The following is a 12,166-nucleotide window of genomic DNA, read 5'->3' as shown; positions in this document are numbered from 1 at the left end:
GCAGAATGAAGCTTTCCCTACACAATGACATTGTTCACTCACAGGGCAGACACAACACTGCCCATGTCTGATCAGTGTTCTGGCTGCGCCAGGGAAGTGTGCTGGCATTTGGAGTTGGGGAGAATTTCAGAAACTGCTGGTGGGAGAAAGAACAAGTGTAAAGGCAGTTGGCAGGCAGCAGCTGACTCTCAAATGTGGGGGAGGGAGACGTGGGTCTGCACGGCGGGGAGGGAGACATGGACTGGTCGATCTACCACAAACGTTCAGCAGACAGTGAAAGAGAAAACAAGGACAAAGTTTAGCAGTAGACAGATTTTTGTTGCAGCAATGGAGGGGAAACATGAGAGAATGTAAATCGTGAAGAATAGAAGCGTTAACTACAGAAAGGAAAGAGAGATCCGGGTAAACACAGCGCCTTTGAAAATGAAGCTGATAAAGTAAGTGTGAGATTAGTGGTGAGGAGTTCAACTGGCGATCATTTGGCACTGGAAACTATTATGAACCTTCCATGAATGAGGATAATGCTGGAATGAATTAAATACCGTCACCATCATGAGAGAATTGGTATCAGGTAGACTGATAGAATTCAAGGTTGACCCAGGCGTCTTGGTCCTGTGATCATTAAAAAGATGTGGCATCTGAGATATTGGATGTATTAGTTGTAATATCCATGGAAAAAGGGTGAGCCATGATTAAATAGTGGAGCAGACTTGATGGGCCAAATGGCCTAATTCTGCTCCTATTTCTTATGGTCTTATGGACCTCAATATGTAGTTTGCAGACTGACATATATTTGCTCAGTTCAGGGTATCTGCTTATCTGATCATGGAGAGGGTCAGCAGGAAGTTCAATAGAATGATGGTGGGAACGAAAGGTTAACATATGAGGGAGATAAGAAATGAGGGCGGATCTCACTGAAACATATCGAATATCGAAAGGCCAGGGAGAGTCTTGGACCAGAGAGCACAGCCTCAGAATACAAGGACATCCCAATGAAATAGAGGTTTGCAAGTATTTCTTTAGTCAGAGGATGGTGAATCTATGGCTGTGGAGGCCAAGTGATTGGATATATTTAAAACGGGGCTTGTTAGGTTCATGATGGTGCTGATAAGTAGCAACTCTTTGCATGCAACTCAGATGGGAATCATATGGGTGTGCCTTCAGGAACATACTGGACATTACCAAACCAAAAACCATGAATAAACCAGGAGATTTGTAGACTGCTGAGAGCTGGATATGTAGTATTCTAGACTGGTGATCTACGGAAGGCTACTTTAAGAGAGAAATAAACATGCCCAGTCTCCTTTTGGCAGCAATGGAGTAAGACGCTTGTTGGCACTACTCCTTCCTTTCACAACTTACTTTTCACTGCTAGTTTTGTTTAAACTTTGAAGATCTATTACTTTTCATGAAGGATTTACTATTTAATCACGATGGCTGGAACCCGAACTGAAATCGAATTAAGACGTGGCAAAATTGTTTCCGAACCTGAACAAAGGAATCAGAGGAAGTCTCTACTTCAGAAAGAATGTTTTCTTTGGCGCAAGATATTAATATCAAGATCGGAATGGTGGACACCAAGACTGATAAACTGACAAATGCTAATGAAAAGCTTAAAAACCCGTCTCTGCTGTCCAGGGATCTTTGAAGAATCTGGAATTTCAATATCAGTCAATTAAGAAGGACGCTAATAGAATCAGAAGAGAACTGGGGACTGTGAATCAAGTGATTAATGAACAAGGATTAAAGATATCTACTGTGGAAAGGAAAATTGTTGAGGTTTCTTCAGAAATACTAAGAACTAAGAAGAAAACGACTGATCTGGAAAGCAGAAGTCGTAGGATGAATTTACATATACTGGGTTTGCCTGAAAACATGGAAACCAGTGAGCCACTAAAGATTTTCATGAATATGCTACACTCACTTTCTAGTGAGATCCTTGAAGTTCCTCCGATGATAGATAGAGCTCACCGAATCCTCCGCCCGAAACCTTCTGTTGAGTTGAAACCTCGCCCAGTGATTGTATGTTTGCATTACTTTACTACTAAAGAAGCAATTCTTCGAGATGCTAGGAAGCAGGGGAAACTAATTTATAATGGAGTAGAGATTCGCATAGTTGAAGATTTTGCCCCAGAGGTTTATGCAGAAAGAATTAAATACCGGGAAGTGTTGGCTGAACTTTATAAGAACTGTCGCCCCTCTTTGCGTTATCCAGCTCGTTTGAGAATTTCCACATTTAATGCTCACCCAAAATGATTTGATTCCCCAGAATAGGCTTGGAAATTTATAAAGGAGTTTAAGCCTGTCTTGCAAGCAATGTAAGCAACTTAAACACTTAACTCCGGCTGGGAGTCATTTGTAACTGGATCGCTGAAAGCTTAATCTGCGTTTTATGACTGCCCAGACATCGCTTTGGCTGTTTTATTTTCTCCTTTAGGATTTGTAAGAGTTTAACACTAGTCATAACATATTACTTGGTTGGATCTATCTTTTTTGAATATATCATCTATTTTTATTAAATGAATTGCAACGAGACCTGGGTGTCATTATACACCAGTCTTTGAAAGTGGGCATGCAGGTACAGCAGGCGGTGAAAAAGGCGAATGGTATGCTAGCATTCATAGCAAGAGGATTCGAGTACAGGAGCAGGGAGATACTACTGCAGTTGTACAAGGCCTTGGTGAGACCACACCTGGAGTACTGTGTGCAGTTTTGGTCCCCTAATCTGAGGAAAGACATTCTTCCATAGAGGGAGTGCAAAGAAGGTTCACTAGATTGATTCCTGGGATGGCAGGACTTTCATATGATGAAAGACTGAATCGACTAGGCTATACTCGTTGGAATTTAGAAGATTGAGGGGGGATCTTATTGGAACCTATAAAATTCTAAAGGGATTGGACAGCTAGATGCAGGAAGATTGTTCCCGATGTTGGGGAAGTCCAGAACGAGGGGTCACAGTCTGAGGATAAAGGGGAAGCCTTTTAGGACCAAGATTAGGAAAAACTTCTTCACACAGAGGGTGGTGAATCTGTGGAATTCTCTGCCACAGGAAACAGTTGAGGCCAGCTCATTGGCTATATTTAAGAGGGAGTTAGATATGGCCCTTGTGGCTAAAGGGATCAGGGGGTATGGAGAGAAGGCAGGTATAGGGTTCTGAGTTGGATGATCAGCCATGATCGTAATGAATGGCGGTGCAGGCTCAAAGGGCCAAAAGGCCTACTCCTGCACCTATTTTCTATGTTTCTATCATGTTATTTTTTTTCTCTCTGATTGAATCCATAATTTGTTCTTCCCTGCGGGTGTGGTTTCTGCAGACACACTAACTTATTTTATTAAACCTTAAATTAAAGCCTTATTATGGATGTTAATAAAATTAATATAATCTTTTGGAACCTGAATGGCTTGAACCAACCTGTTAAGCATAGAAAGATCTTTAAGAAATTAAAAACACTTCAAACTGATATTATTTTTGCGCAAGAGACCCATATCTGTAGAGAGGATGAAAACTGTTTTTTTTTAATTTTGGAGGGGCTCTCAGTTTCACTCTTCATCAGTATTTAAAATTAGAGGGATGTCTATTTTTATTAATTTTAAAACCCCTGTTGTACATCTTAATACCGTCACTGATTCAATTGGAAGATACTTAATTGTTACTGGTTTGTTATGTGGACAAAATATGGCTTTGGTGTGTGTGTATGCACCTAATGTAGATAGCCCTGAATTTTCAAACTGGATTTATTAAGAAAAGATACTCATATTTTAATATTTGGAGATTATTGAATATTATTCATTCCTCTGCATCTAAAGAAATTGAATGTGTTGTCTCCCTTGATGCAGAGAAAGCCTTTGATAGGGTAGAGTGGTCCTATTTATTTGAAGTTTTAGAAAGATTTAAATTTGGTCCAGTTTTTATTTCCTGGATTAAGCTGATCTATCAAGTTCCTATGGCAGCAGTTATAACTAACAATCAAAAATCTCCATATTTTAGGCTAAACAAAGGTGCCCAGCAGGGTTGTCCTCTTAGTCCCCTGTTACTCAATCTGGGTTTAGAACCTCTTGCTATTGTCCTTTGGGACTCCAACAATGTTCAAGGTATTAAGAGAGGAGATGAGGCGCATAAGATTTCACTGTATGCAGAATGACTTATTAGTTTATATTTCAGATCCTAAGAAATCTATTCCTTCTATATTATATATATATTTTCTAAATTTAGTAGTTTTTCTGGATATAAATTAAATTTGCACAAAAGTGAGTTATTTCCTGTTAATAACTACTTAGATCAATACCATCAAATTCCTTTTAGCATTGCTAAAAATAACTTCACTTATCTTGGTATTAAAATTACCAAAAATTTTAAGGACCTATATAAATATAACTTTCTTCTATTAATTGAATACATGCAACAAATACTTTCTGAATGGTCTCCTATGACATTACCTTTAACTGGTCGAATTAATGCTATTAAAATGATAGTGCTATCGAAGTTCTTATACGTATTTCAAGCAATACCTTCCTTTGTTCCTCAACGGATTTTTGATAGAATAGACTCTAACATGTTATCTTATATTTGGAGCAATAAAAATCCTAGATTGAGTAAACCTCTATTGCAGAAATTAAAAAACCATGGTGCATTCCTTGAAGTTGACGCATAATGTGAAATCACATAATATGAATAATTATTTAAATGGAGAAAATAGGGATGCGTTCCAGAGGGCTTCCTAATGTTTTATCTTCAATTTATTCACATTTTTATACCAATAGGACACAAAAGCAGTACTACAAGTCAACATTTATATTATATTTAATCAATTTAAGGTAATATTCAATGTAATAAATCACAGAAAGTTAACATCCTCTGGTGTACAGTACTCACCAACAGTGGCAGGTGTGTTCGCTCCGGGAGATGAGTGGTTGTTGTGGTGTTGGGCAGCTTTACATGGATAAGGTGGATGGTTGTGGTCATCAGGTTAATATCAAGCACAGCAAGGGGTGAAGGAAGACTCACAGAAGTCTTAGAACTGCCGGCAGCAGCAGATTACAGCGATTTGCATAAAATGGTGACGGTTGTTTGCTTGGCAACATTTTGTTTTAAATTTGCTTGTCAGGAAGAAGGGTTGACGGCAGGGAACAACTGAAATGCTGACTCCGTTCTCAACTTGGGTCCATGTCCGTCGCCATTTGTGCCAAGTGTTCCAACTTCCACCATTTCCTCACCTTTGGTAAACTCCCGGGATTTTCAAAATCGTCTGTTGCTTGCAGTATCTGAGAGACAGTTCGCCGTAAAAAAAAATGCGTACGCCTTGAATGTGGATTACAGCTTGGTCGAGTGGTTGAATCAGCAATGTTGTGTTAGACAGCGGGAAACACACTGTTATGTTAGGATGAATGCTGTCCAAATGTTCAGGATGGACTGGCGCATTGTCAAGCAACAAAGGACTTCAAAGGCAAGATTCTGTTCCCGGCAGTAGCATCCCAGAGCTACTGCCACGCTGTTTATAATTTCCAACTTTTTTCAAGTGTTAAAGCGGTTCTCTGCCACTCGGCTGACGGCCCAAGACATGACATCGGAGGCTTATGAGGCATAGTTAAATATTTCAAGCACAAAATCACTGCACCGTAGGTAAAACCAACAAAAGTTTAAGATGGCACATCCACACCTTGCCGAAACCAATGCGAGGGAGAGAGATTGTGAGGCGCGCGCGCCTGACTTGTATTGGTGGGAAAGCGGTGCTTCTCGTCCCAACAGTGAGACCGTGAAGCGCACGTGCATGACTTGTTTTGGCGGGAAGGTGGTGCTTCTCATCCCAATGATGAGACCGTGAAGCACGCGCACCTGACTTGTATTGGCGGGAAGGCAGTGCTCCTCGCATAACTGAGTTTTGGATGCATATAACGAGATGTTGGTAGAAATAGGTTCCTTGCATAATGTGAATCGGCATAGTCTGAAGACGTATATAACGAGGATAGGGTGTATTTTGTTTTGGATTCATTATTCAGACATACATGATTGCCCTTTATGGGTAGATTTGGAGAAAAACTCGGTGAAGGGGTATTCTTTGGCCTCTTTACTGGGAGCTTCTCTTCCTTTTTTGCTTTCTAAAATTGGTGGTCAAGTCTTCAATCCCATTATTAAACATACATTAAGAATTTGCTTTCAGTTTCGTAGATTTTTTTGAGAGTTTTGAGTTCTTTCTGGTAAAATCCACCTTAATTATTTTTTAAACCATCAATTTCCGATCAGACCATTTTAATTTGGAAAACCAAAGGAATAATAACTTTAACATGAGGAAATCTGCAGATGCAGGAATTTCAAGCAGCACACATCAAAGTTGCTGGTGAATGCAGCAGGCCAGGCAGCATCTCTAGGAAGAGGTACAGTCGACGTTTCGGGCCAAGACCCTTCGTCAGGACTAACTGAAGGAAGAGCTAGTAAGAGATTTGAAAGTGGGAGGGGGAGGGGGAGGGGGAGATCCAAAATGATAGGAGAAGACAGGAGGGGGAGGGATGGAGCCAAGAGCTGGACAGTTGATTGGCAAAAGGGATATGAGAGGATCATGGGACAGGAGGCCCAGGGAGAAGGAAAAGGGGGAGGGGGGAAAAAAGCCCAGAGGATGGGCAAGGGGTATAGTCAGAGGGACAGAGCGAGAAAAAGGAGAGAGAGAGAAAGAATGTGTGTATAAAAATAAATAATGGATGGGGTACGAGGCGGAGGAGGGGCATTAGCGGAAGTTTGAGAAGTCAATGTTCATGCCATCAGGTTGGAGGCTACCCAGACGGAATATAAGGTGTTGTTCCTCCAACCTGACAATACCTTATATTCCGTCTGGGTAGCATCTAACCTGATGGCACGAGCATTGACTTCTCAAACTTCCGCTAATGTCCCACCTCCCCCTCGTACCCCATACGTTATTTCTTTATATACACACATTCTTTCTCTCTCTCTCCTTTTTCTCCCTCTGTCCCTCTGACTATACCCCTTGCCCCTTCTCTGGGTTTTACCCCCATACCCCTTTTCCTTCTCCCTGAGCCTCCTGTCCCATGATCCTCACATATCCCTTTTGCCAATCAACTGTCCAGCTCTTGGCTCCATCCCTCCCCCTCCTGTCTTCTCCTATCATTTTGAATCTCCCCCTCCCCCTCCCACTTTCAAATCTCTTACTAGCTCTTCCTTTAGTTAGTCCTGACGAAGGGTCTCAGCCCAAAACATCGACTGTACCTCTTCCTAGAGATGCTGCCTGGCCTGCTGCATTCACCAGCAACTTTGATGTGTGTTGGAATAATAAATTTTTTTGGATTTGTTTATGGGGGAATGTTTAATGTCTTTCACTCGATTAGTGGACAAATATGATTTATCTAATGACACTTTTTTAGATATTTACAAATTAGGAATTTTGTACGTAGTTTACTTTCAAATTTTCCCTCTGTTTATCCACCCAATATGATAGATACTCTTTTTCAGGTTAAACCTGATAGCTATAATTTACAAATGGTTATTGAATTTGTGAAAGGTATCTAACGATAAAATTAAAGGTGCATGGGAATTGGAATTTCGAGAGTCACTTTCAGATAATCAATGGGATAAAATTTTTCATTTGGTAAATACCTCATCTATTTGTGACCGTTATTCCTTGATACAGTTCAAAGTATATCGGGCACATATGTCAAAGGATAAATTAGCCCATAGTTTTCCCAATATTAATCCTATTTGTGACAGATGTAATATTGGGTTGGCTACTTTACCTCATATGTTTTGGTCTTGTATCAAGATAGATAATTTTTGGAAAGATGTCTTTAAAACTTTATCAAAAGTTTTGAATTTGGACCTACAAGTGAATTTATTCACAGCAATTTTTGGGTTCATTCCACCGGAAGCAGGAAATGTTCCTGTTTCCGCTCAATGGATGATAGCTTTTACAACTTTATTGGCTAGGAGAGCCATTTTGCTTAAAAGGAAAGTCTCGGGTCTCGGCCTGAAACGTCGACTGTACCTCTTCCTAGAGATGCTGCCTGGCCTGCTGCGTTCACCAGCAACTTTGATGTGTGTTGCTTGAAATTCCAGCATCTGCAGAATTCCTGTTGTTTGCGTCTCTAATCCACCTACTGTTTTTTATTGGCTTTCCTCCATTATGTCTTGTCTAAGTTTAGAGAAAATAAGTCGGACATTTGATACATCTTTTAAATTTGAAGAAACCTGGTAACCTTTCATTCAATACTTTCATATGGTTTGATTTATTACTCTCCCAGTTACTTTCTCGAAACTTTGGATTTGTTCAGAAAGTTTTTTTTTCACTTGCTTTACTCTCAGTAATGGCTGCCTAGTCCCCTATTTTTTCTCTTTTTTTTTTTAACTATTTTTTGTTTTTGTTTATATAGAATAGTGTTTTTTTTCTAAATATAAAATTATAAAAGTTGCTTTATCTTTTTTCTCTTTGTATGAAATGATAAGAGAAGAATTGAGTATTTTAATTTTTATTATATACTATTAAATTAATACTATGTATGACCTTGATAATGTTTATTTTACCTTTTATATGTATTGTTATCATCATAGATATCTGAGATAATCATCCGCTTGTTTGTATATATGTACTTTTAAAAAAAAATTAATAAGAAGATTGATAAAGAATGAAAGAAATAAACATGCCAATTGAAGTTAGAGATGGAAACAAATGCACGTCAGCTCTGATAAGATTTACAAGCCATTACTTTCTCCAATGAGAAACCTAACATCATGAATGGCTGTGATGCTTCACTCCCAGATGAGTTCAGTGCCATTTACGCGAACGTTGAAAGAGAGAGTAAATCTGTGCTTGTGTGAATCCCTGCAGCATTTGGTGACCCTGTAATCTCTGTCTCAGAGGACCACATCAGAACAGCTTTCAAGAGGCATCAGGTCCTGATGATGTGCCTGGCAGGGAATGAAAATCTGTGCCAACCAACTGGTGGGATTGTTCAAGAACATCTTCAATCTCTCACTGCCATAGTCAGAATTTCCCACCTGCTTCAAAAGGGCGACATCCATACCAGTGCCCAGGAAGGGCAGGGTGAGCTGCCTCAATGACTACCACCCAGTTGTGCTCGCATCTACTGTGATGAAGTGCGTTGAACGTTTGCTCGTGGCCAGAATCAACTCCTGCCTAAACAAGGACCTGGACCTGTTGTGAGGGTGCCATGGTTGCATAGCAGTTGGTATAGACAGCTGAGGCATCAGAGATCAGAGTTCAATTCCAGTATCCTTTGGAAGCAAGTTTGTACGTTCCTTCCTGTGTGTGCATGGCTTTCTGCTGGGTGTTCCGATTTCCCCCCACCATTCAAAGTCAGTCCGGTTAGTAGTTTATTGTCCCGAGATTAGGCTACGGTTAAATCAGTGGGTTGCTGGGTGGCAAGGCTCAAAGGGCCAGAAGGGCCTGTTAAATGCTGCATCTCTAAATAAAATAGAATAAACTTTGCCTATCGCCACAATAGGATGCAATCTCACTGGCTCTCCACTTGGCCTTGGATCACCTGGATAATAGCAACACTTATGTCAGGCTGCTGTTTATTGATTCCAGCTCAGCGTTCAACACAATCATACCCTCAATTCTGATCAACAAACTCCAAAACCTGGGCTTCTGTACCTCTCTCTGCAACTGGATCCTTGACTTCGTCATCGGGAGACCACAGTCAGTGCAGATCAGAAATGACCTCCTCCTTGCTGATAATCTAGACTGGGGCACTTCAAGGATGTGTGCTTACCCACTGCTCTACTCTCTCTACACCCATGACTATGTGGCTAGGCACAGTCATAATTCCATCCATAAATTTGCTGACATCACAACTATTGTTGACAGAATTTCAGGTGGTGATGATGAGGTGTACAGGAGTGAGATAGATCAGCTGGTTGAGAGGTGTCACAACAACCCTACACTCAACATCAGTAAGACCAAGGAGCTGATTGTGGATTTCAGGAAGGGGAAGTCGAGGAAACACACATCCTCATCGAGGGGCCAGCACTTGAAAGGGTAAACAGTTTCAAGTTCCTGGGTGTCAACATTTTTGAAGGTCTGTCCTGGAACCATATTGATTTAATTACAAAGAAGGCACAACAGCGGCTATTTGTCATTCAGAGTTTGAGGAGAATTGGTATGTCACAAAAGACGAGTTTTACAGATGTACTGTAGAGCACATTCTAACTGGCTGCAACACTATCTGGTATGGAGTCGCCGCTGTACAGGATCAGAAAAGGCTGGAGAAAGTTGTAAACTTAGCTAGCCCAATCATGGGCTCCAGCCTCCCAAACATAAACGACACCTTCAAAAGACAATGGCTCAAAATGGCATTAAGGACCCCCATCTTCCAAGACATGCTCTCTTCTCATTGCTGCCATCAATGAAGGAGAAACAGGTGCCTGAAGGCACACTCTCAGCCTTCCTCTCCGCTATCAGATTACTGAATGGACAATGAAACCATGAACAGTGCCTCACTCTGTTTTATTTTATGATTTCCTTTTGCACTACTTATTTAATTTTCTTTATATATGATTTATTGTAATTTAAAGGATTATTATTATTATGTATTGCAATGTTGCAATAGCCTAAAATAACAAATTTTACAACATATGCCAGTGATAATAAGGTTTAGAAGGTTTCAAAGGTTTCATAGGTACACTTAATATCAGACAAATGTATACAATATACATCCTGAAATTCTTTTTCTTCGCAAACATTCAGGAAAACAGAGCAGTGCCCCAAAGAATGAATAACGGTTAAATGTTTGAACCCCAAAGCCCCTCCCCAGCTCCTCCCTCCCACACGTAAGCAGCAGCAAAACAACGATCTCTCCCTCTCCCACCAGCAAAAAAGAATCGGTGCCCCCCAGCAAACAGTCAAGTGTGTAGCAGATAATCAATAAAGACACAGACTTGCAGTACCCCGACGACTACTCCTTCACCCAGTAATTCGACATACCCCAGGCTTGCTCTCTCTCTCATAAAGGAAAAAGAGGTGTCTCTGTATTAAATATAATTCTGATTCTGGTTAGCCAGGCATCAGCGTTTACGGGGAGAAGGAAGATAATAAATCAGCCATTATGGAATGGTGGAGCAAACCGGATGGGCTGAATGGCCGAATTCTGCACCTTTGTCTTATGGTCTTATCTCCTTTCCCAGAAACGCACCATTTTCTGTGGATCTCCAGATTTTGGACTATCCACAAGACAAAGGTCGGGAATGTGATAGACTCCCACTTACCTGGAAGAGTATAGCTTAACCAACACAAATTAACTTAACACCATCCAGGATAAAGCAGCCCACATGATGATCTCCTTGTCCATCCCCATCGAGAGCTGATTTTAATACTCAAAGACTTACAAAGCGCTACAGCAATGGGTGTGTTTTGTTTTGACCTGCCTTTATATCCAGTTGCTGGAGTGTTTCAGTGATGTTTCTCCACATTCACCAAAGGCTGATCTATTATCTCCACAGAGTTTCAGGCCGTTTCCTTAATTGTATTCAAAGACTTGGAATCCCTGCTGAACCAAGAGATTAAGGGCGGCCGTCCATCTCAGAACAATGTCTCATTAAACTCCAAGGTGATAGCTGCCACCATCAGCAACAAAGCCGTCAGCTCTAATCTGAAGGAAAAGTTCAATTTGACTCTGAAACTCAACCAGGTTTGTAGGTACAATCTGTGATGTTCCCCAATTGAAAATGAGCTTCCTGCTAAAATGCAAACTGGGAGGTTGAACAGCCGCTGAGCCTGGGTTTAGGTATAACATTTCCATGGAAGCAACACACACAAAATGCTGGTGAATGCAGCAGGCCAGGCAGCATCTATAGGAAGAAGCACAGTTGACGTTTCGGGCCGAGACCCTTCGTCAGGACTAACTGAAGAAGAGATAGTAAGAGATTTGAAAGTGGGTGGGGGAGGGGGAGATCTGAAAAGATAGAAGAAGACAGGAGGGGGAGGGATGGAGTTAAGAGCTGGAAAGTTGATTGGCAAAAGGGATACGAGCGGACCATGGGACAGGAGGGCTAGGGAGAAAGAAAGGGGGAGGGGAACATCAGATGAAGTTGGAGAGCAGGCAAGGAGTTATTGTGAGAGGGACAGAGGGAGAAAAAAGAGAGAGAAAAAAGGGGAAAAGAATGAATGAATGAATGAATGAATAAAGAAAGAAAGAAAGAAAGAAA

At 41.0% G+C, this 12,166-nt stretch overlaps 1 protein-coding gene across 4 annotated transcripts in view; it reads left to right on the top strand.

The window, feature by feature from the left end:
* The window catches only part of LOC140191196 (uncharacterized), a 102,087-nt gene that overhangs the window by 69,250 nt on the left and 20,671 nt on the right, over positions 1-12,166 (top strand). For all 4 annotated transcript variants that reach the window (XM_072248354.1, XM_072248353.1, XM_072248352.1 and 1 more), the window contains one exon: positions 11,462-11,649. In XM_072248354.1, the coding sequence (XP_072104455.1) occupies positions 11,462-11,649 (188 nt within the window). The remainder of the gene's footprint in view (positions 1-11,461; positions 11,650-12,166) is intronic.

This window comes from Mobula birostris, chromosome 32, assembly GCF_030028105.1.
Source record: "Mobula birostris isolate sMobBir1 chromosome 32, sMobBir1.hap1, whole genome shotgun sequence".
Lineage (NCBI taxonomy): Eukaryota > Metazoa > Chordata > Chondrichthyes > Myliobatiformes > Myliobatidae > Mobula > Mobula birostris.
This window is presented reverse-complemented; position numbering and strand designations above follow the sequence as displayed.